Here is a 22,847-nt window from a genome sequence, read left to right as displayed (position 1 = left end):
TCTGGGGTTCCGTCCGTCCAGGCCAGCAGCGGGCTGAGCAGGGCCAGTGGCCGGGACCCTGGCTGACAGCAGAGTGCCACTAAAAATCAGTTCGCGTGGCACAGGTTGCCAACCCCTGAGCTAGAAGCTTCCTACCTTCCCAGGGCTCAGAACCAGCTAGCAGATCACCTCAGCATGACTTTCTCTTCTCATGGTCTCTCTATCCAGACATTGTAAGGGACATCTTCCAACAGTGGGAGACTCCCCTTATAGACCTGTTTGCCACCCGAATCAGCAGGAAATGCCACCAGTTCTGCTCCCTCAGGGGCCACAGCTCGGGGTCTCTTGGAGATGTGTTCCTGTTACCATGGACAAAGCACCTGTACTGTGCTTTTCTGCCTACCCCACTGATCCACAAGGTTCTGGTGAAGATCAAGCAGGACGGAGCGCAGGTCAACCTCATAGCCCCAGCATGGCCCAGACAGCATTGGTTCTCCTCCCTCGTGGCCATGTCAGTGGAGATGCCCTTAGAGCTCCTGTCGCACGTGGACTTGATATCCAGGGATCACAGTTGAATGCTTCACCCAAATCTCACGTCACTGCATCTGACGGCCTCGAAGCTCCCTGGCTAAGTCCAGAAGAGCAGGTTTATTCAGAGCACATCCGAGAAGTCCTGATGGGCAGTAGAAAGCCATCTACCAGGGTTGCCTACCTGGCAAAATGAAAGAGGTTCTCCATCTTGTGTTCACAACGACGAGTCCTGCCTCTGCAGTCTTCTCTGCAGCTCAGTCTAGACTACCTGCTTTCATTAAGACAGCAAGGGCTAGCCCTTTCCTCGGTTAAGGTTCATCTAGCAGCCATCTCGGCCTTCCATCCCAAGATCGACAACCATTCTGTCTTTTCACATAACATGGTAGTCAAGTTCCTCAAGGACCTGGAGAGGGTGTACCCGCAGGTTAGGGATCCCACCCCTCCATGGGATTTAAACCTGGTCCTGTCTAAGCTTACAGAACCCCCATTTGAACCATTGGCAACATGCTCGCTGATACACTTCTCTTGGAAAGTAGCCTTCCTGGTGGCCGCCATCTTGGCCAGATGGGTTTCAGAGATCCAAGCTCTCACTTCGGAGCCCCCGTATACGGTCTTTTTCAAAAACAAGGTCCAGTTGCGACCACACCCATCATTCCTCCCAAAAGTTGTATCTTAGTTCCATTTCAGTCAAGCAGTTTTTCTGCTGGTGTTCTAACCTAATCTGCATGTGAACACGGCGTAACAGTGACTCCACTCATTGGCTGTATGGCATACGCGAGACTTCTACCTACAAAGGACCAAACCATTCTGCAGATCAACTCAGCTGTTCATAGCAATAGCAGAAAGGATGAGAGATCTCCCCATTTCTGCACAAAGAATTTCATCATGGATCACTTCATGTATCAAGACATGTTACACCCTTGCGAGCAGCCTGCCCCAGCTAACCTGACAGCTTACTCGACAAGGTCTCAAGCCTCTTCTGCCACTTCTTTAGTGCAGGTCCCAATCTGGTCGTCGGTTCATACGTGCACCATGCCATGACACAACAAGCCAGAGACAATGCTGGCTTCGGCCAGGCCGTGTTACAGTCAGCCTGCCCTTGATCTCCGAACCGACCTTCAGATCAACTGCTTGTGAGTCACCTACATTGGAATAAGCAACAAAGTCTCCTGTGGCACCTAATAGACTAACAGATGTTTTGCATGACTCACATGCATCTGACGAAGTGAGTATTCACCCACAAAAGCTTATGCTCCAAAACGTCTGTTAGTCTATAAGGTGCCACAGGACTCTTTGTCGCTTTTTACAGATCCAGACTAACATGGCTACCTCTCTGATACTTGACTACATTGGAATGGACATGTGCAAGCACTCGAAGCAGAAAAATGGTTACTAACCTTTCTGTAACTGTTGTTCTTCGAGATGTGTTGCACACGTCCATTCCAAAACCCAATCTCCATCCCCTCTTCAAAGATAGTCAGTAACAAGAAACCAAAGGAGGGCAGGGTTGGCAGGGCGTTATACCAGCGCCATGAGTGTGCAACGCCAGAAGGCGCTAGAGCCAACCCAAAGGATACCGATAAGGGAAAAATTTCCAGCAACTGTATTCGGGGCACACAAATACCTGCACTGGAATGGACATGTGCAACACATCTCGAAGAACAACAGAAAGGCTAGCAACCATTTTTTCTCCTTCCCTAGCATCCCCTGCTGGCAGTAGTCTGACGCTTCCCATGACTCAGCCCTCTGGCCAGGTTACTTTAAGTCTCTCCCTTTCCAGGGAGGATTAAACTACAGTGAAATAAGGCCACTTTACTTCAGATTGAAAGTGTCCACGCAGGGGATTAATGCTAAGAAAGCAATCCTGTCTCACTAGTGCTATGTGAGAAAGTACCCGTCCATCCCTTGTATTCAATAAGGTGTCATCTGTGGCTGACCTCTGCATCCACTGCAGGAAGTGAAAGTTTTGATTACCTCAGTCCTGGGCTGTCACTTGTTACTATAATGAGTGGAGCAGCACAGAGCCTACTTAGAAAGGGGGCTTTCTTGACAGGATCTGCAATTCAGTGAAAAGAAAAATATCAGTTCTTTATGTCTCCAAGGATATTCAAACAATAATGGGAAGTAATCACTTAGTAAAAGTCACAAGTTTTGGAGAGTTACTCCCATATTTCCCTAAACATACTTTGCCTTCTTCCACCGATGGGGTAAAAATCAAATGGCCAGATAATTTCAAGACATCTGAGGAAGTCTCCAAAACTTATTTTGATCACAAAACAGCCTCTACATCCTGAAACTCATTCAAAAACATGACTCACCCAGTGCCTCTTCCCTCACCCAGCCCCAACTAGATTGGTTCTGAACCCACTAGGAACATCAGAAACATCCCAAGGAATTCAGAGCATGAGAAAAATATTTAAAAGACTAGAAATTTTTAACATTTCTACCTTTTTTTTGTAACATGAGAATATTCATCTTGACAGTGTATGCTCTGGTTTTATTGTAGAAAGCAGAATATTTGATATGCCTGCCAGAGAAGGCTTGCTCTGCACTCCTCCACTTGCACTTGCAGTGTAAGTCCTCTACAAGTATGTTGACACAAAGGGTCAGAGTTTTTTGTATAACTAATATATATATAGGTGCCAATGTGCAGCTAATGTGTCACCTGCATATAACTGATTGTATGTGCACGCATGAAAGTATGCACTAAATTGCACTTGTCTTGTCTGGAAACTCTGTCCAAAACTGTGCATCCATTTTTGTAGGAAACACTCTTACTCAGAGACAATACACACAATTCTGCAATAGCAACAGTGTGGCCTGATGAATATAAGTCTTAGTTTTCAAGGGAATGGGAGCTGCCTTTTTTTAAGTGAGATCTCCCTCCTCTGTATACTGCTTTAAAGTAATTTACAGTACTTCTGTAATTCCCTTCTTAGAGACATGAGATAAATAGCCATCTTGGGGCCAGCCTTCACTGCACCTTATTGATTATACATCTAAAGTTAACTCTGCCTCAGAGCTCTTGGAACTTTGGTGATTAACAAAAGAGAGTGCACAGCATTCAAAACTTTGGCCTGGCTGAGTTATCTCCTAGTTCCAGATGAAGGTTCATCTCAATTTATCTATTTTTGATCCTGTAAAACAAACAAGCAGAAAGGCTAATTAGAAGAGGAAAGCTGAACAATTAATTATTAGACAAGTGAGCTCCATTTTTAAAAGGTCAGTTTTTCTCACTGGGAGTATACCGTACACACCTGCGGCCTGGTTCTCTGCTGCCTTACACCTTGTGTAATCATTTACATCAGTGCAAAGTGGCCAGAAAATTATGACTGGATGAAAGACTCATTCCTACTGAAATATACATGCACATCAGTCAGGCTCCCTGTGCTTACACACTGGTCACAGTGAGCAATGCTGGTTCCGTTGGATCAGTGGGGCATGTGAACTCTAGGGCTGAAGACATTCCACTTAACACTACTGGCCATGGCACCCTTGAGAATCAGCCTTCCTAAGCACTTGAACTGATAACAACGATCACAGAGCTGTATGAAGAGAAAGCTGATCTAATAAATAACTTTAAATTGTACTGGAAGCCAGTGCGGAAACAAAGAACTGATGTAATACACTCGATGCAATTAACATTGCTAAGCAGCTGAGTAGCCACAATCTGCTCTAGTTGATGCTTCCAAAGAATTTCTGTTGCTACTTGTATTGTTGTCAGAGGAGCTCAAAATATTGTGGGTTCTATATAAACAGTTAGCATTTTGGGTGGTGTATTGGTTTTGGGGGAACCAGCATAGGAGTTAAATCAAGTGCCACCCATAGGTTGGCATGGGCACCATTTCCAGTTCAGCTGGAGATGTTAAGGTTGCTCATTTGGAAGTACCTTAATAAAGCAGATGGGGCACATTTCTGTGGGTTTAGGATTTTGTTGATGGGGACTATAAATAATACACTGTCAAACAAAACCACTACGAGTTATGGGTGTGGATGACTCGTAATGTGCTGTCAAGCAAAACATATTAAAAGTCAGGGGCGTGGTTGGGCTATGTGGTTTAAACAAAAACAAACAAACAAACATGGGATTCCACAGGAATTAATTGAGGGCAGGGTAGCAAGGCCTTTGACACAATGGCCTGCACATAACATGCAGGTTTATCTTCTGGGGCTTGGTCCTCAAATAGGCTCCAGGATAATCTCCATTACTTTATTGCCTTTCCTGGGTTTATACTGGCATAGCAGATGCCTTGCCTCACTTTTACAAAACAGGTTTTGGAAGCTGGCACCAGGAGCCAGCCAAGAACCTGAGTGAATTTTGCTAGCTACATGGAACCTGGGGTAGGATGGTTAGCGATGTAGCATGGAGATCCACTGACTCCTTTCACATGTCACATGGGACAAGTCTCAATAAATTCATGCAATTACAGGAGCAGAAAGGCTGGTCACCCAATGGCCCATTACAGAGCAGCGGGTGCTGCGGTACACAGGGTGATGTGCAACCCATCAATTGGCAACGTTAACAATCTTGGAATCGCCTCTTGGCTGTTATATTTGTCATTTGGCTAAATGGTTATCCATATCCACACAGCAGTCTTAACTCAAAGGTTGCTGGCAGGGTGGTGGTTTTCCAATGGCCCCATGCAGCAATCATGCAGGCACATCACAGTTAACATCCTCAGGAATCTAAATGGCCTTGCTCAGAGCAGCATTCTTAAAAACAGTTTGGGTACTTTTGGAATCAGTGAGCTGATGCCTGGGTTATGTAGGGGCACTGTCAAGGGGGCGCTTGGAACTGGATGATGTACACCAGGAGGGGCAAGCAGGGATATTAAACTTGCGATGGTGATCAAGGAGACTGGGCAGCATTTGCTATCTTCCGGAAAGGCTGGAAGCTTGGTTCTGCCTTATGGAATTTGGTTCTCAGCCATTTGCAATCAGGGGCCACAACAGCAGTGGTGCAGCGGGGTACAGGGGCACTGGCAATTCTGACAATTGGATGCTGGCATTCAAAGGCATACAATATGGTGTGCAACCTTTAATGTGTTGTGATTCCATTCCAGATGAGGGCAAACCGGCCATGGAGGCGATGGTGTGGATCTGTGGGCACAGGATTGTTTTTCTTATGCACATAGGCGGATGTCCTAGTGGCCTTAAGGGTTGGCAACCAGGGTCCAGTGATGGAGCAAGGCTGCGTTGGCATGGAAGGAGAAGCATGTTATTGGACCAGCTCATGCCACTGCTGTGCGCTGATGGGCCCGTCAGCAGTCACTGACATGATGTGGAGAACACTAGTTGGGAATGTATAAAGGAGTTCAATTACTGCCCAGAACAAGAAGGGGCTTGATGCAGAGCCGTGTTGTCAGACATGCATTAATGCAGGATCTGGCTGGGAGCTGTGGAGCGCCACCCGGGTGGACAAGGCTCAACAGATTCTAACAGCGGGGTGACCAAATCCCTTGGGGTCATAAAAAGCTCAGCAATTTGGACATCCTGGGACACCAAATTATTCAGGGAGTATGGGCTTCCCCTGTAAATCCTGGGAACCCATTTGTTTTGCCCAATATAAAAGGGGGGGCAGTAAAAGATGTCTGGGAACCCGACTAGGTTTGCGGGGGAGGCAGTCAAGCTAATCACTGGCACCTCCTTGTGGCGGATGTCCAGTGCACATATTCCATAGGGAAGGTATAGTGACCAAATAAATGGCTTGGAAAAGGACTTAAAAAGAGGTGTTCATTAAAGGAACAAACGGATGGCAGTTGGGGACTCCTATGACTGATAAGGCAGGGAGCCAACCCCCCATTCTTATAGCCCACCTTAACCCTCCTACGAGGGGGATGGATGGAAAAGGAGGGGGAGCTGGTAAAAGCCCCCCGGGTAATTACAGAATAAACATGGGGTTACCTGCACTGTACACGTTTATCTGCTGGGTAGTCTGACACATCTAATAATAAAATTGCGGCCTAATTAACCCATGTCAAATGTTTCCTGTCCTTCTTTCTGTATAGCCAGACAATAACATTGCTAAGCCACAATCTGCTCTAGTTGGCGCTTCCAAATAGCTTATGATGTTACTTGTATTCTTGTAAATGGAGCTCAAAATATTGAGGGTCCTATAGAAACAGTTGGCAATTTAGGCGGTGTATTTGTTTTGGTTTGCTTTTTGTGGTGGTGATAATTTCTTAGATAGTAAAACAGTGAAATTTAAATAGGTAGAATTCCTAGGACTTTCCCACCATAATGACAATAAAGGAAAAATTAAAGTGAAATCAGTTCCCGTAAAACTGACAGACAGTCCTAGAGAATGAGGGCTTCTTTCTCCCCAAAATCTTTATAGCAGCAACACAAGCTTCCTTTCACTATCAGCCAACATGCCTCAATCCTGATCTGATGGGGCCACTTCTATTAGCAAGAGAATAATTCAATCTCCACACACACTCACTCCTTGGCCCCGTGCTGAGACTGCCAAGAAGGGTTCCAATTAGTGCCAATTGCAGACTATGAGAGTTTTAAAGATCGACTTTCACACTGTGCCAAACCTTTAAAAGAGAGAACATTTATATAAAAAGCAATTTGCTTTGACAGTAATTTTCTGTATTCCTGTTGCTATTATTGAAGATATTTATGTTAGAATCAGTGTCTCCTCTCTCTCAGCCTAGTTTCTACTTCTGCTTGATCCTGCAGTGCAGTAATAATCGTATGCTTGTGTCTTTTTATGTGGCAGTGGCCATTTTAAGCATCCATTATTTGAACTATTTGAGGGGTCAGATTTGTTTGAATAAGAACCCTGCAAAACTACCAGCTTCACATGCAGACTAATTCTGCTTCTGGAAATCTTCACATCTGTAATATCAGACTTAAATCTCTCAAGGAGATTTTTTTTTTAATGCTTTTTCCTGAATCAGTGCAGCGATCCAAACTAAAATACTGCTAGGAATAATTAAATACACCACAAAGTGCCTTTAGAAATTCTGGTCGATTGGCATTGGACATCCCCAAGGCTCATTGTACTTTCCTACCAGTTGCCATGGATGAGGTTCTCCAAGAGTCTTAAGCCACTTTTGTACTTCAGCCCACCCGAGAGCTTACAGCGGCACAGTTGTACCTCTGCAGCTGTGCCACTGTACGGTCTCCCATGTAGCTGCTCTATGCTGACGGGAGAGCTCTCACGTCTACCTACTTAAACCACCCCCAACAAGCAGCAGTAGCTATGTCAAGAGACGCTTTCCCGCCAACGTAGCGCTGTCCACATCAGCATTTCTGTCAATGTAACTTATGTCACTCAGATGAGTGCTTTTTCACACCCCTGAGCGACATAAGTTATACCGACAAAAGTGCTAGTGTAGACATAGCTCTGGGTGCCTGTCTCAATTATGGGAGCCCCCCAGGGCTACCCTATAGCCACAGGGCTGCCTGGAATTTCCTCAGTGCTGTGTACTATGGCCTCATCCCTGATATAGCAGCGCTTGCAAAGGGGTCTTTGGGAGGCATCCATCTGACTGTCTTTTTCAGTGATTGTACTGGAGGAATTCTGCCACAGCCAGAACCAGGGCTTTAAGACCCCTTTACACTGCTCCAGATCTTTTACAAAGAGGCCAGGAGTGAGGATCTCACCCAGAATTCTAACATGGTACTGTGTACCACCATGGAGCTGATTATGAGCTCTTAGCCATAGCTTTGAGTTGTGGAGGGTGCTGAGTCACAAGCCCAGATCCACAAGGGTACTTACTCACCAAATCCCCAGATGTAGGTGCCTAAATCCCAGGTTTAGGCTCCACTACAATCCAGAAAATGCCCGCTGGAGTGCCCCCTAACCTGTAGTCATCTAAATTCATTCAGCACCTAAATATTCAAGGTAAAAGTTGCCTAGGTGCCTAAGTTTCTGCCTCTGGGCATCTGCACTGCTGCCTCACTTCAGGTGTCTGGATGCCTATTTCCCACCTAAGCCCCAATGCTATCCACAAACCAGAGGAAGACAGGCAGAAAAAGTGCTTCACTTGCCTGTGGGGCCTGATCTAGTAGATGTGCTCCAAACATGCCTAACGTTCGTGGTGGTGGCCCAAGGTGTAGGAGATGCAGGTTCAATTCCTCCCTCTATCTGACTAGGAGAAGGGATTTAACGAGGGGTGTCCTGCCACTGGACCATGGGATAGACTTATGTGGGGCTCCCTCGATCTCTCTCTTACTGAAGCTGTGCTACTGTGGATAAATGAGAGTCCAGAGAGAAAGAGCAAGCGAAAATAACTTTATAGCCTGGTGCGGTGAGAGACACAGGGTTCAGTCCTCTGCTCCAGTGACTCTTTAAGAAATATCCCTGACCTCTGCTAGATCCCATTCACATGGAGCTTGGGGACAACCTCTGTCTCTCAGGGGAACAGTCAGCCAGAAACTTTAAAATTCCAAATAGATTGGAGTTTTGAATTCCCTTACATAAGGATAACGCATGTAGGAGAACTCAGGGATAGAGAGAGAGAGAGTGTGTGTGTGTGTGTGTCACACACAGAGAGAGATATGCAGTTAAAATAAAAGCAAACCCTATGAAGCCAAATATAATGGACTACAGTAGACTGATCTCAGATTTAAGATGAAAAATCTTTTGCTGTCTTAATGTCTACAGTAATGAATGGCATTAAAATGCATAATCACAGAGCTTTTATTAGCCTAGTTCTGGGAAGTTAAAAATGGCTTCATTTTGCTTTGAATACGATTGATATTTTTGCCAACCTATTACTTTTGGCTCCCAGATTTTAACTCAGGGGATGAACACAACACTACATTTCTTTAAGTCAGAAAATGTAATTATGTATGGAGTCTCTGGTGACAGTCATAATTCTCAGCCCAACAAGATTCAAATATGAAACACAGACCTTTGTCACATATGGCAAAGACCCAAAATGCAAGACACAGCATAGAAATTTCAGAGAAGGAAGATCTTAGTGATGTCATTGTTATCATTGCATTTCCGAACAATAGTTTTAGAATCTCATGATTCACACTGAATGGCTCAGAGATAAGTTTGGGCCTAAAAGGGAGGGCATCCCTGATTGACATAATATAAATACTACTGCTGTTGTATAATACAATTTCTAAGTACTGTATAGAATGTTAGCTGCTCTTGCTGGGGACTTGGCCTCCTTATCTGTACAGAGTGAGATACCTAGTATGCATCTGAGTGCTGAAAGAGTTCATATTTTTCAGTAAAATGGATAGCAAATAAGTTCTAGTTCTCAGTTCCTAAGAATGAATACAGATTGTGCCCTTACCTCACTCTCCTTCCTTGCATACTGTATTTTCTGTGATTATGAAGCACAGAGACAACTATTTCCTTGGTCCATATCTCTCCACGTGATACTGCCCCGACTCACTCTGCCACTGTCTCTGATTCAAATGGACATGAAATGGCAAAAGAGGGACCATATTTCCCCACCTGCAAGTTCACAGACAAAGTCAATGGCTAACACTGCATCGGAATGTTAATGCCTCATGTCGTCTGAGAGAGATAATACTCAATAATACTACTTCGATCTTTTTAAATGTTCTGTAATTTGATTCTCAGACCATTGATATTCTCTTTTTCTTATGGCTGAAGTACCTGCAAGGAGTAGGTGGAATGGACAAATATAATCATAATACAGGGCTTTGCAAAGGTCAAAGAGATGAGCCACTGAATTTCCCATTCTCGTTGCAACTTTGTAGATTTGTACTTCTCAGTTAATTCCCTTTCCTGAAATGAAGAGAACTTGGCTATAGGTACTTGAATTCTTTGTTGGCTGGGCAGATGATAGAGCACCCTAAAATCTAGAGTCTTCGTCAATGCCAGGAAATATAGATTTGGTCTTTTAGCCTGTATGGTCTAAATTCTACTTTTGATTACAATCTTTTTTCAACTCATTAAGTGATGGGTGGATCAGTAGAATAAAAATGTGGAAATCTGATGGAAATTACAGACATTTTGATATGCATAAATACCTTCTGAAACTATACTTTAGGTATGTGGATAAAAGAGAAAAGAAGGCTTGTGCAAAGGGAAAATTTGACAGATTTTTGTCTTTGTCTTGTGCTGTTGCCTTCCTGGAGTTTTTAGGAGAGCAAAGGTGCAAATTTAAATTAGGTCATGTGATCAGTTTGTTTCTGTATTTAATATCTAATAGCACACACACATCCAGCAGGGGTGGGGGTGAGTGGGTTGTGTGTGTGTACATATATGTACACTTTATATATACTCCATATATATATATATATATATATACACACACACTTGATGGAGTAGTGTAGTTTACAGGTTTTATAGTTTTAATATACATGTGTATATATACACATTATGTCTATATAGGAATTATATGGTGATGTGCATGTTAAGGGTTTCATCAGCATGAGTTTGGGCTAGTTTTGAAGTCATGAGTGAGTGGGATAATGATACAAGTGCTTTCAGATTGAAAGATGAAAAGCACTATGTAAGAGCAAGGTATTATTATTCCTTCACCAGGTACGCACCAGGTCATCTCAAACAGATGGTGATAAAACATTTACATTACATGCCACCATCGTGTATTTTGCATGAGCCATATGTATTACAGAAAACTATTTTAAGTAATGTTTTAGAGTCTTTAAAAATTGTATTTTAATGCCTACTCTGTGTGCCTCTCTGTCCATAAAGCCAGGTGCCTCGGTATTACTAGTCCAATTGTACAAGGCTCAGAAGGAGCCCTAAAAATATCTAAAAATGACCAGATATGCCTTCTTATACCTAAAAATGCCTGATTTATGGTCCAATTTCAAAGGTCATTCCAGTGCAAGTGCTGGTCCTATTAGGAAGCTGGGAATTGCCCCCAAGATAGAATTTTAAATTAGTGACCTTTTTGTTATATAAAAAAAAAATCTGATACTGGCCCAGTCAGAATCTTGCCTATCCTGGGTCTTGGACAGGTTTAATTGAAGGAGAATTAAAGAGGGAAAACATTTCTATGACAAATTATGTTTTTTAAATGACAACACTTTAAAGTTGCCTGTAGCAGAGCGCAGCAGGGCCCCCTCAGCTCCTGCCTCGGCTAGGTCCACAAAGTCACTCTGAGACCCTGGGGGTTAGTAACCACAGGTGCAGTTTATTTACAGGCTTATTCCCACCACCATTTCACCATGTACAGTTGTCCCTTCACCGCCTATAAGAGAGAGGTGCTACCTCCCTGCCTTTTTCCTTTTCTTTCTGCTCCCCCTTTGGCATTCTTCCCCTGAGGCTTTTATACAGCTCCAGGCTAATTAGGCAGCAGCTATCTTTGCTTCCCCAATAAGGGCCAGGTTATCTCCAGCCAGCTCTAATTTATTCCCCTAAATGGGAGCTGGCTTGCAGAGGGTTGAATCAGCAACCCTATGCCCAAAACCCTGTCACATGCCCAATGATTGGAATGTTAGAGTAAGTTCCTGGGGAGATTAGTGGTGGCAAGGAAGATGGCCAATGGGACATGAAATATTTGCCTCGTGGCTCTTCAATATATTACAAATTTGTCTGTAAATCAGTCTACTTACCTACCTTGATGGATATATAGATAAATATGTAGACACCATATCTATAGTGATGAGATTTCACATGATAAATTGCATTGATTGCATATTTTTGGTTACCCAAATTGTAGTAGGTTTTTCACTCAACCAGATATAGTTCTATTATTTTTATTAGTTGATTATAAACACAGGATTGAGATTTTCTTAAAATCTATGAACTTTAATTTAATAGAGGTTTAAGGTAATTCCTTCTATAAACTTCCATGATCCTAAAATTTGCTATTTTTCCTCAGAAATATCAGCACCATGAGTCAAGGAGTACATACTGTTTCATGAGTGAATAAATCTTACTAATAGAGTCTAGCCCTAAATGCAGAATATGATTTCTGAAAATAAAAAATTCATGCATGTAATGTTCCTCCAAGCGACTATTTATTTTAACTAGGCTAAAATGATTTGTAGACTTTTCTATGAAAGGATGTTTAATTTATGTACCATATGTAGCTCTTCCAAAGCTTCACTATCGTTAGTGTTGTTGTGATGGTTGTTGTTTTTCTTCTTCTTCTTCTGCCTGGGATAGAGGATACAATAGGCAAAACCAAAGCTTTCAATTCCTCTTGCTCAAGGGGATATCTGTACTATTTTAATGAAATAATGCAGATATCATGATTAATGGGAAGTTGATGTGAGAACTGAGGAAGTTTTATCATTTTGACTATAAATTTGCAAGAATATATGGTCAAAGTTTGCCCTGTTGCACCTGTGCAATGCCACTGACAGGAGTAGAATCTGATAGGCTGGTTGGGCTAGTCTGTTGACCAGTTCTCTTAGCAGGTGTTGGAACCCTGCAAGAAAATGCCGACTTCACCAGGTACACTCCAACAAGATTTTCCTACCAGTCCTTGAGTGTCTCTTCTATTTCCTTTTCCCACGGTTCCATTGATTTTTTTCAATGGTATTTCAATACAGTAAATTGGCAGCACAGGGTGATTGCATACAGAACCAGTGACATGGTGCTTAACCCTACAATTGTGATTTATTTTAGTTTGTTCTACTGAACAGTTCTGGCATTCAAATTAGTTGCACTTCACTTGGCCAGGCAATAAATCACATAAACAGGCAATTAATTACATTTGAAATTAGGAAAACCTACAGAAAATCAACTCCATCTCAACAAAATGGCAACTAACCTTTTCTTAGCTAATAAAAAAACAAGCAATCCAATGATGTAATAAATGAAGTATTGACTTGGGTTTTCTCTTTTGGTAATTAAATAAGCATTTATTTGTCCTTTAAGTTATCAGAATCATTTGATCATGCAAAATTTCCTAGTGGTTTCCTCTCCAGTTTTAATAGCCTTGACGTGGGATTTAGGGTTGTCTTGTAAACTCACCTGCTCAGATAATTGTGCTGCTTACCTGGTTTCAGTTCACTGGTTTTACCCAAAGAAGAGCTATACGATTTTTAAAGAATGATCTTTCTTTGATAACATTGTAGATATTTTACTGTAAATGGGATATTCTCAAAATCTTCCTTTCCCCCAGTTCCCAAAGATGAATTCAGGAAGACTCTCGGGGCCAAATTCTGCCTTCACTTTTACCTATCCCTCCCCAGTATCTTCAACTGAATTTGGCTCTAAATCTGCAGGAGCTGGATAGCCTGAGAAACAACTGCATTTTATTAAGCCAGTGAAAGAAATAAGTAGTTTGCAAATAATAAACAGATTTGATGAATCCAAATCTATTCCACGCTCAGTAGGGAAAGCTATCATTGCCACGCACAATTGTTTGATGAAGCCAATAATATCTCCCAGTATAAACTGCATAATAAGGTTCAAGTCAGGTTGCTTTGTTACATTGGAAAACACTTCATTTTTTATATTCATTGTGACTTTGGTATATTATTCATCTCTCTAATGCTCTGCTATGTGATTGTAATAAACACTTGGCCACAGGATCACACTTTTCTCCATTAGAAAGAAAAGCTTATTATCTTTAGAGCATGAAAGTATGGATATTCACTCTGTTTTTTTTTCCTTACAGAAGCTGCAAAGAATCGATCCTCCTGACTGTTGTTCAACCTTACCCTGTAAGTATCTATATTGTTTTCTGAATTAGTTTCCTAGCAACATAGATGCTTTTGTCTGCCTATTTTCTGTCTGTCTCTATCTTATCTACATAACAAAAAATATAAGTGAAACAAAGGCTGTGCGTTTGAAGATAAAATTTAAGACTATATACCACTGCGTACATCAGTGGAACAATTTAACAGTGATTTAAATAATAATGGTATGTTTTGACTTGTACTAGGAGTATACCTAGTGCTTAGAACAGCAGGCTGAGTTCTATTCCCAGCAGTCCTACTGACTTTCTGGGCAGACTGACCAACTCTCACAGTATGTCAGCGAGACTCCTATTTGTAACCAAAAACTCCCAACTCCTGATTTAATAATGTTATCTCCAGCAATGTGGGAGGGGGAATCTCAGGACAGGTGATCTGGGATAGCTCAGTGGTTTGAGCATTGGCCTGCTAAACCCAGGGTTGTGAGTTCAATCCTTGAGGGGGGCCATTTAGGGATCTGGGGCAAAAATCTGTCTGGGGATTGGTCCTGCTTTGAGCAGGGGGTTGGACTAGATGACCTCCTGAGGTCCCTTCCATCCCTGGTATTCTATGATTCTATGATCTGGCAGTGGCAGGGCCAGTAGGGGGTGGAGCAGGGAGCTGGGAGGGGAAAACCCCATCTGCATGCTGTGGTGAGAGAACTTCAGCCGCTGCTGGAATGGGAAGTCATGAGCTTTGCCATCTTGAATCCCAGAGCTCAAAATTGAACGGCTCCATTGGCTCACTCCCTACGAGACAGGGATGATGCTGGCTTGCTGTTATTTGAGGCGGGAGTAATGGGCATGGCTTGGTGAAGGGGCATGGCTTGTGTGTGTGTTTAGGAAGGAGACTCAGGCAGGGCAGGGAGATCCTGAGAGAAAAGCAGCCAGGGAGAGCAGGGAACGCGGGAAGCAGAGGTGCTTGCCACCTTCCCCTGTAGGGGGGCTCAGTGCTGGGTGGGGAGAGAGAAGGAGCCCCAGTTGGGTCTAGGGGGTAGGAGGCTGAAAGGAGAGTAAAACTCGTATTGGCTCAGGATCTGGAGGGGCTGAGGCTACATCTACACTACAGGGGGGGGTCGATTTAAGATACGCAAATTCAGCTACGCGAATAGCGTAGCTGAATTCGACGTATCGCAGCCGACTTACCCCGCTGTGAGGACCGCGGCAAAATCGACTGCCGCGGCTTCCCGTCGACGGCTCTTACTCCCACCTTCGCTGGTGGAGTAAGAGCGGGGATCGATTGTCGCGTCCTGATGGGACGCGATAAATCGATCCCCGAGAGGTCGATTTCTACCCGCCGATTCACGCGGGTAGTGTAGACCAGGCCTGAGTCTTTTGGGCGGGAGGCTGAGCTGGACAGGAAGGGGCACTGATGGACTAGAATCTCAGTTCAGTGAGACATCATTTTGTGATGAAAGATAAATATAGCCAGCTTCCCCTCCCCGCTTATATGTTTGTAAAAGGAGAATTAAACCAATAGTAAAGGATTAAAATATTGAAATGGGCAACCTTATATATAGATTTAATTTGCTAAAACTTTAGCTCTGTGTGGGTGGAAAAATCAGTGCGTCCAGGGTGTAATTGCTTTTACAGAATACAGATTAAATATATTAGCCATTGTCAGATTAAATGTCCCACTTTATACATTAGAAACATTACTGTCAAAGAGGCATACGCTTAGTAGAAAGTCATATGGCAGCCTGTTTTCCAGTAGTAAATGCTGCAGCGAGAGCCAGCACACAGGAATGGGGAGCTGGGCCAGCCCTGTGAGACAAGAGCCACCACTCCAAGGTGAGCTTCGGGCTGGCTTGCTCTCCAACCCACCCCGCACCCACTCCCCCGCCCGGGCCTCCCAGTTCCTGAGGGCAGGACACAACCCCCTGCCTCCCCCAAACATAACCACAGGGGTAGGACCCAGGGTTGTGGGTCTCCCATCTCAGGGCAGGGACTCAACCCCCATTAGGCCTTCCATTCACAATCTTCCTGAAATTAGTTTGAAAATGTTGGTCAGTAGGTTGCTGGGTGACTGTGAGCAAGTCCCTTAACTTCTCTGTGCTTCAGTTTCAAGCTCTGTTATATGAGGATACTTACCTATCTCACGTGGCTGTTGTGAGGCATAAATCAGGATTACAATGCACTTTGAGATCTTTAGTTGAAAGGTGCTATGTCAAATGTGTGGAGTTGAGCAGTATGATAGCGCTTTACGGCCATGTTCTACACTGAGCTGACCAATCCTGAACCTGTGCGAATCCTGGATCTTAGTGTGTAGGTAAGCAAATGAGAATCCAGTCCTGGTGGGTATATGCTGCGACTCCTCAGCTACAAACTACACTAACTGCAATAAAGAGGGAGGGAAGAAAGGCCAGGATCCCCAAAGGACTGCACATCTCTCTCTCAATCTCTCTCTCTCTCTCTCTCTCTCTCTCTCTCTCACACACACACACACACACACACACACACACACACACACACACACACACACACACACACACACACACACACACACACACAGCTATATGGGCCCAGCTATGGAATGGGGCGTTAATTAATCTGCCCTTATCCTGTATCCTTCCAGGTAGCTAATGCCACCAGCGGCTATAGCAGGAAACAGTGCATGCACCCTCCAACAAGACTGTACAATGGCTGCTGCACTAGAATACTTGAGGCACAGTGATCAGGGGGATTGGCCCCATTAAACATATGTGCAGGCCAGGCACCACAGGACCATTTACCTTCATTCTTTTGTTTCTTTTTAACCAAGATCATTTTACTAATATTGAGATACAGATTTTACCTCCAGTCGTGCACGTGCCACCCCATTGTAGTCAGAAGTCTCACGGAGGTAGCTGGGAGCAGAATTAGGCTCACTCTATGTTTAATGGGTTTGATTACAATAAATATATATAAAACATGAAAAAAAAAATTCTCTTACACACATTTTTGCACAAGTCAGTGTAGTCCCTCGTTTGACTGATTTGAGTGTTTGCTTTAAAGTCATGTGAAAAAAGGGATATATCCTGTAATGCAGTTATATGTAGTTCAGTGAGCTGCTGTTGTATTCAGTACTGACTGTAAAGTGTAACACTGTACATCTGTGCAGTGTTCTGGCCTGAGGTTGTTTTGCTTTTGATTGGATGATCAGGCTGTCTCCTTTGCTGGGCTACCTGGCGTTGATGTGAAGTAGTATCCTACATGAACTGTGACTAAAATGAGAACAGAATTACCTCAAGGTCAACCTTAAGCACAAGCAAACCAAGCAGCCGATTGGGGCCTTTCATCCCATGTGACCTCAGGATACTCACAGTTCTTCCTCCAGCAGGTGGACCAGAGGGGAAGGTAACTTATGACCTGATCATGCTTCCAGGAGACGGGAGTCCCTACTCTTGCTTGGGGCCCCACAAATCAGTAGGCCTGTCCCAAGGTGCCTCCTGGCCCTACAATCATTATAACACAGAGATATTAAATAGCAAAAATAATTCAAGGTGGAGTAAAACCATCAATGTTATTAAAATAAAGAGTTTCTTCTCCTTAACTGTGAGGCACCCACCATTAGACTAAACCAGGAGTTCTCAAACTGGAGGTTGGGACCCCTCAGGGGGTCGTGAGGTTATTACATGGGGGGTCGTGAGCTGTCAGCCTCCACCCTAAACCCTGCTTTGCCTCCAGCATTTATAATGGTGTTAAATATATAAAAAAGTGTTTTAATTGATAAGGGAGGGTCGCACTCAGAGGCTTGCTATGTGAAAGGGGTCACCAGTACAAAAGTTTGAGAACCACTGGACTAAACCTTGCTCATGTCTGCTGAAGCCATGTTTTGGGTCAGGAGACGGGCAGGTGCTCACAGTGACCAGAGCCAAAAGAAATAGCGTGGAAGCGGGACACACAATAGTTTTCTTCAAAAAGGAATAGCAGATCCAACTAATTTGTGTGTGTGTTTATACTACCCCTCCCCGCTCGCGGACTATGCACTGCAAGGCGAGGGACCTCAGCATACCCCATAGCTAGCAGACAATGCCTGCACTCTGTTTGGGACTATGGAACTCTAGCAGGTGCAGGAACCAGGTTAGTCTCCTAGTGTTCTTTCGTTGCTAGATAGGTATGCTAGTCACCTGCTGAATAGAGGTGCTGGGGTACCTCAGGCATTAGTGTGGTAAAGGCCATTTTTCCTGAGTAGGGCTGGTTGGAAAATGGTCAAGATTTTTCATGACAAAATTTGAAATAGTTTTCATTCTGCTGGTTTCAAAAAGGAATGATTTTAGTTTTATTAAAAATGTTTCACAAACTATTTACTGTAGATTTTAGTTTTTAAATGTTCTATGTTTTTCTTTTTCTTTTTTTCATTTTCCAGGTTACCCCTCTTTTTAACTTGTTTTCATTTTCCCAGTGAAAGTGGGGAAGGGGGATAAAGAAATGAACAATCAAAAATCACATTTTTCATGAAAAATTTTAGTTTTGAAATAATGCAATTTTTTGACAAGTATTTTATTAGAAAAATTTCATCCAGCTCTACGCTTGAGGAACATTTGTGTTCCCATTACTGCAGGAAAAATGCCCACCAATGGGAATTACAGGATTATCGTTATTTCTTTATTATTTTTCCTAAGAGAACAGTTTACACTTGCTGTGTTTAGCGTTTGTATTGTTTTCATGCTTAAAACGAACTGTCCACTACAGTTGTAGGTGAAAATAGCAATAATGCAGATTGATAATACTCTGGTCTGCTACTCAATGTAATTCACTTAGTATTTTTTTAAAACTTTACAGATAGGTTTTGTTTAAGCTCATTCATTTTAATTACAACCAAAACAAAACACTGTGATCTTTAGTTCTTCCTGTCAATCTAATAAATCTTTCCCAGGTTAATTTGAATATCATCTCTGCTGATAAGAAAATGATTGAACAGCTGAAGCACTTGAAGTAGTTTAAAGTTTTGTTTTTTTTGGAAGTTTGGTATTTGATTATCATTTGAAACCATTTTATTCTGTAAATGGATTACCATCCCACAAGGTATCTTATTCAGTTTAGTTAATTAACTGGCCTATTGTGTTATGTGTTCAGACTTTGTGAATGGAACTCATTTCATAGTCTGATATGCTACTTTCTTCATTAACCCTTTAAACTCCTAGGGTAAAATCCTGACCCCACTGAAGTCGTTGGGAATTTTGCCACTGACTTCAGTGGGGCCAGGATTTCAACCCTGGAATGTAAGGTAGTGTGATGGAAAAGGACAAACAAGTCCAGTTTCCTTTTTATGGCCTTTTAAAAGAAGTGCTTCTGGACATATACATCCATATGTCAAACAAAGTCAACGTTTATTGAAAAACTTCAGTAGATTACACAGATTCATGTGAGCATGTGAATTATAGACAATGTAGCCAACCCTTGTGATTTGCTTGTGAGTCTCATGATATTTGGAGTTTTCCTTGAAAACCTAGCTCCTGGAATCACATAATTCAGAGAGAGTCCCAGCTTTCATGTAAAAGAAAAAATAAGTTTCTAGCCCTCACAGTTCTGGAGAAAAGCTTGAAAACATGAAGTGAGGCTCAGAAACCATTAGGCAAATAAAAAGAACCCAGAATGTATTTTTTTTTTTAAAATCTCATGATTTTGTAGCCAATCTCAAACAACATTTTTTTAAAAAACCTAGGCACATTGCCATTTTTTCACACCTACTCTTTAGACCTTGTCCAAAGTACAACTTCTAAACAAAACCTTGTCTCTCTAATATGCTGGGACCAAGTCAGCTACAGCAACACTGCAAACAACTTTTAAACAAGTTTTTAATCAGTTAGAGGCATAGTTGGCTCTAAATCTGTCTGCACACAACATGGTTAAAACTTGGTTAGTAACAATGTCACTGAGTGTAGCACTCCTAACAGAAGTCTTGTATCATACCTTGTGGTCTTCCAGGAACAGCTATTTTGTTGTTTGTGCATGACCTCCTAACTGTGTTTTGTATAACAGGTTCGCTTGTCTATCGGTAAATGTTAGTTACCGTCCACACACAAACTGATAAAAAAATATTTCCATTGATAATAATCGAAGTTTACAGATGGGCAAAGTAAGAAAAATGCTGCTTGAGAACTTACTAGACTTTGATATAAGGAAATTTACTTCGTATATTTTGACGTGATGTTGACAAGCTGTGTTTTAACAGTTATAAAGCTTTAACTTTTTGAAGCTCTGTGGCTACTGGCATTAAATAATTACAGTCTCAGCCCTCTATTGTCTGACACTCCCTGATAATTTCCCAGAAGTGTGAAAATTTAGATAAATAAAAACAGCAAAAATTCTTAAAATAAACATGTATATTATTTATTGAAAGTATTAAAAAAAAAAAAAAAAAGAATTCTGCCAAGCCAATCTATCTTCCTCCCACCTCCATGTGCAGTACAAGATCCCCGATTTGCATTGCCCCACCTGTTGATGGCATTTCTCCTTGAAGGTATTTTTCAAGCACACAATTCCCATTCTGAGGCAGTATGCGATAACTGTCCAGGTTTTCCCAGAATGCACTTGTGCAAACAATTTGGCAGCATCGGATATGTGAAAATAAGAACGGCCATACTGGGTCAGACCAATGGTCCATCTAGCCCAGTATTCTGTCTCTGACGGTGGCCAGTGCTAGGTGTTTCAGAGGGAATAAACAGAACAGGGCAATTATCAAGTGATCCATCCTATTGTCCAGTCCCAGCTTCTGGTAGTTGAAGGTTTAGGGACACCCGGAGCAAGGTTGCATCCCCGATCATCTTAGCTAATAACCACTGATTAATCTATCCTCAGTGAACTTATCTAATTCTTTTTTGAACCCATTTATACTTTTGGCCTTCAGAACATCCCATGGCAACGAGTTCTACAATTTGACTGTTTTGTGTGAGGAAGTACTTCCTTTCATTTGTTTTAAACCTGCTGCCTATTAATTTCATTGTGTGCCCCTAGTTCTTATGTTATGTGAAGGGGTAAATAACACTCCCCTATTCACTTTCTCTAGACCATTCATGATTTTATAGATCTCTATCATATCCCCCTTAGTCGTCTCTTCTCTAAACTGAACAGTGTCAGCCTTTTTAATCTCTCCTCATATGGAAGCTGTTCCATACCCCTAATAACTTTTGTTGCCTTTCTCTGTACCTTTTCCAATTATAATATATGTTTTCTCAGATGGGGTGACCAGAACTGCACACAGTATTCAAGATGTGAGCATACCATGGATTTATATAGTGGCATTCTGGCAATATGTTTTGTTTTGTTATCTATCAACATTCTGTTAGCTTTTTTGACTACCACTGCACATTGAGTATATGTTTTCAGAGAACTATACAGAATGACTCCTTGGCCTGCCTTATTAAATTTGTGCACTTGACTTGCCAGAATTTATGTTCCTTTCTGTTTTCCTCACTAGGATTCGACTTCCAGTTTCTAAAGGATGCCTTTTTGCCTCTAACCACCTCTTTTACTCTGCTGTTTAGCCATGGTGACGTTCTTTTGGTCCTCTTACTGTTTTTATTTCTATATTTATTTGGGGTATACATTTAGTTTGAACCTCTATTATGGTGTCTTTAAGTAGTCTCCATGCAATTTGCAGGAATTTCACCTTTGGGACTGTTCCTTTTAATTTCTATTTAACGAGCTCTCTCATTTTTGTATAGTTCCTCTTTTTGAAGTTAAATGCTACTGTGGTAGGTTTCTTTGGCATTTTTCCCCTACAGGGATGTTAAATTTAATTACATTATGGTTGCTATTTCGGAGTGGTTCAGCTATGTTCACCAGATCCTGTGCGCCACTTAGGACTAAATCAAGAATTACCTCTCCCCTAGTCAGAAAAATGGAAGAGTGCCTCAAGCTTATTCTCTCTGGTCCTCTCTTTCCAACACATTTTGTCTTACCTTTTACCCTTCCAGCTCTCATTTTCCACCCTCTTCTGCCCCTAGTTCTCCTTTCCCTCCTAAACTTACCCTCCTCCAGTTCTCTCTTTATTCTTCCTCACATGCTCTTCTTTCCTTCTGGTGGCTGGATCTGGATTGGCTGATGATACTTTCAGTCACAGGACCTACTGTCCTTCCTGCAAAAGCTGCTCTGTAGAGCTGAGTGTAGTGCAGCACCAACCACTCCTCACAGACACACACTTTTTCCTTTATGCCTCTCAGCTGTTGAATAAGAAACAGAGGCCACTTCCACATGAGACATAACCAGCAAGAGTAAGGGGAGTAGCAGATACCGAGTGATCAAAGGAGGTATAACTGCGCAGGAGATCAGCACAGCAGTAGTATAGATATGGAGAGAAATAGGCCAGGTGATATATCCCAGCATGGGGGGAGGAATAGCTCAGTGGTTTGAGCATTGCCCTGCAAAACCCAGGGTTATGAGTTCAATCCTTGAGGGGGCCACTTAGGGATCTGGGGCAAAATCAGTACTTGGTCCTGCTAGGGAAGGCAGGGGGCTGGACTCGACTCAATGACCTTTCAGGGTCCCTTCCTGTTCTATGAGATAGGTATATCTCCATATATTGTTTTAACCACAGTGCACTGACGGATTATTTTCAATGTACAGTAACTGTTAAATTTTTGACCCAGGAATTTCAATGCTGAAGTAGCTATCCTATTCCTGGCATTTGATAACTGTTTGGGGTTTTTAAAACAATGTTGTGAATCAGAGCCAACCAATTATATTTTGCTATTTTTAGTGCAGTTATTGGCTATGCACATACACAGCACATGCCTCCAAGGTGAAGAATCGCCG

The 22,847-nt window shown here is 42.6% G+C and overlaps 1 protein-coding gene across 1 annotated transcript in view; it reads left to right on the top strand.

The window, feature by feature from the left end:
• FRMPD4 (FERM and PDZ domain containing 4) overlaps window positions 1-22,847 on the top strand; it is a 436,947-nt gene that overhangs the window by 380,536 nt on the left and 33,564 nt on the right. Inside the window, exon 6 of the mRNA XM_065415057.1 lies at window positions 14,052-14,097. Coding sequence (XP_065271129.1) covers window positions 14,052-14,097 — 46 coding nt within the window. The remainder of the gene's footprint in view (window positions 1-14,051; window positions 14,098-22,847) is intronic.

This window comes from Emys orbicularis, chromosome 1, assembly GCF_028017835.1.
Source record: "Emys orbicularis isolate rEmyOrb1 chromosome 1, rEmyOrb1.hap1, whole genome shotgun sequence".
Lineage (NCBI taxonomy): Eukaryota > Metazoa > Chordata > Testudines > Emydidae > Emys > Emys orbicularis.
This window is presented reverse-complemented; position numbering and strand designations above follow the sequence as displayed.